Below are 1,854 nucleotides of genomic sequence, written 5' to 3' on the forward strand. Positions count from 1 at the left end.
CTGCAGCAGCAAGACACCTCAGCCGCGACTAACCCGCGAGCACCTGCTGACCTGCCGTCCCATCAAGCGACACAACGCCCTTCGCGACGAGATGGGCCGCCTGCTCAGGTACGCCACCCTCTCCCATGTCTGGGTGGAAAAGTCTGGCTACAACGCCAACGGTCAGAGCTGCCGCATCGACCTGCACTGCCGCAACCCCTTTCCCGGCGGTGCCTTGGGCCCAGCTCTGCCCGACCTGGGCATTGACGTGGCTGTGCGCACAGCCCAACCCCCGACCACCTCGCAAGCCTGCATCAAGGTGGGCGCTGCCCTTCGCCGAGCCGAAAAGGAGAAGCGCGACTACTACACCGGTTTCAACCATGGAAAAACTCTGATCGTCCCTGCGGCGATGACGACAACCGGTGGGTTCGCCTCCTCCTTTGTGGATCTGCTTGGTCAGCTCGCCCGCTGCGCCGAGGCCCGTGGTGTGTACCAGCCGGGGCTGGACGAGGCCTTTGTTCCTCGATGGAAGGGTCGCTTTGCGGCGCTGGTCCATCAGATGAACGCTGACCACATCCAGCGCCACTTTGGCGGTGTCTGCCTGCGCTCGTCGTAGGTAGGCACCGCCTCGGGGGTCCCTCTGTGGGGATCCCTGTGTGCACCTGTCGCTCCCAGGGTGGTTCCTCGTTGTGATCTTGTATTTTTGTTTTAATTTTGCTTTAATTTTTGCTGTATTTTGTGGTAATTTTGCTAAATTTTTGACTTCCTTTGAATGATGTCTTTTTCTTCTGTGATCGGTTGTCTTTTCAACCCGACACTGTCTCTTGTTGGATGTGAGCGTGCCGTGGTGTTCTTTATGTTCGTGCTGTGATGGCTTGTAGTTGTGATATGTGTGACTCCCTTTTTGGGTGTCTTGTGTTTTAAATGGCCGTATCTCTGGTTATACCTGGTCGTTTTGTACGATTTTTGTTTCTATGTGCGTAATTCTTCGCGCTTGAACTCCTCGGCATGATAGGAGCCGATGAAAATGTCTTGTTCTCTTGTGTTGTTTTGCGTGCCGTCGTGATTTTGATGTCGGGGTTGCACAGCTTTGCTTTCAGCTCTGAGGTTCAAACACCTTATTTATTTACTTCCCTCCTTCTGTCTTGTTCTGTCTTGTTCCTTCGCCTTGCTTCAATCCATGTTCTCGTGTACACTTCCACTGGTTGGATACCTCTGTGACAATCGCCTTGTCCACACACATTACACTGTACTGGACATATACCTTTAATACGGTGATGTAAATGTCCTCCTCGAGTGGAGCGTGCACGGGCTCTCTCGGGAGCCGGGGTAGAGGGCGATTGGAGGCCAGGCCAAACGCCACTTCGCCATCGCGGGCAGACGGGTGCGCCGCGGGCGAGGGAGCGAGCAAAGAAAAATCGGTCGCAAGGTCACGAGAAGGCGACTGGGTCTCGTGCGCGCGTAACGAACCATGTGAGCGGCCCCTGTCCGGGATGAGCCGAAGGGCAGCGTTTATCTCGCGTTCAAGCTCGGCAATCTGCGATTGGAGCTGATGTTGGGAGCCTAGAGAGTGCACTAGGGCTTGAAGGGTCCTGTGGACCTGGGCCACGGCGGCGTCATTGTTGCGGGGGGATCCAGGGCCCGCGGCGGCGGCTGATGTGGCGGCGGCGCTTGCGGCATGGCGAGAAGCGCTCGCTGTAGCCTCGACGGGAGCGGCTCCTGTCGAAGGCGTGGCCGGGTGCGACCCGGTGGCGGCCATTTTCGGTCTTTCCTCTTCCTCATGCTCGTTGACCAAGCAATCGAGAGCGTGGGGTTCGGCATGATCTTCTTCGTGCTGGAAGTCGCGCGTGAGGTCGGTGCGAGCCTCAAAGTTTC

The 1,854-nt window shown here is 57.1% G+C and overlaps 1 protein-coding gene across 1 annotated transcript; it reads right to left on the reverse strand.

Annotated features, from left to right (window-relative positions):
- Positions 1 to 1,105: 1,105 nt before the first annotated feature.
- On the reverse strand, positions 1,106 to 1,738 carry MONBRDRAFT_13156 (uncharacterized protein; the record flags this gene model as incomplete). The annotated part of the gene is made up of 1 exon (XM_001751054.1): positions 1,106 to 1,738. The coding sequence occupies one exon, from the start codon at positions 1,736 to 1,738 to the stop codon at positions 1,106 to 1,108; it is 633 nt and encodes a 210-aa protein (XP_001751106.1).
- Between the last annotated feature and the right edge of the window lie 116 nt (positions 1,739 to 1,854).

The sequence above is a fragment of the Monosiga brevicollis genome, genomic scaffold (genome assembly GCF_000002865.3).
Source record: "Monosiga brevicollis MX1 MONBRscaffold_113 genomic scaffold, whole genome shotgun sequence".
NCBI lineage: Eukaryota > Choanoflagellata > Craspedida > Salpingoecidae > Monosiga > Monosiga brevicollis.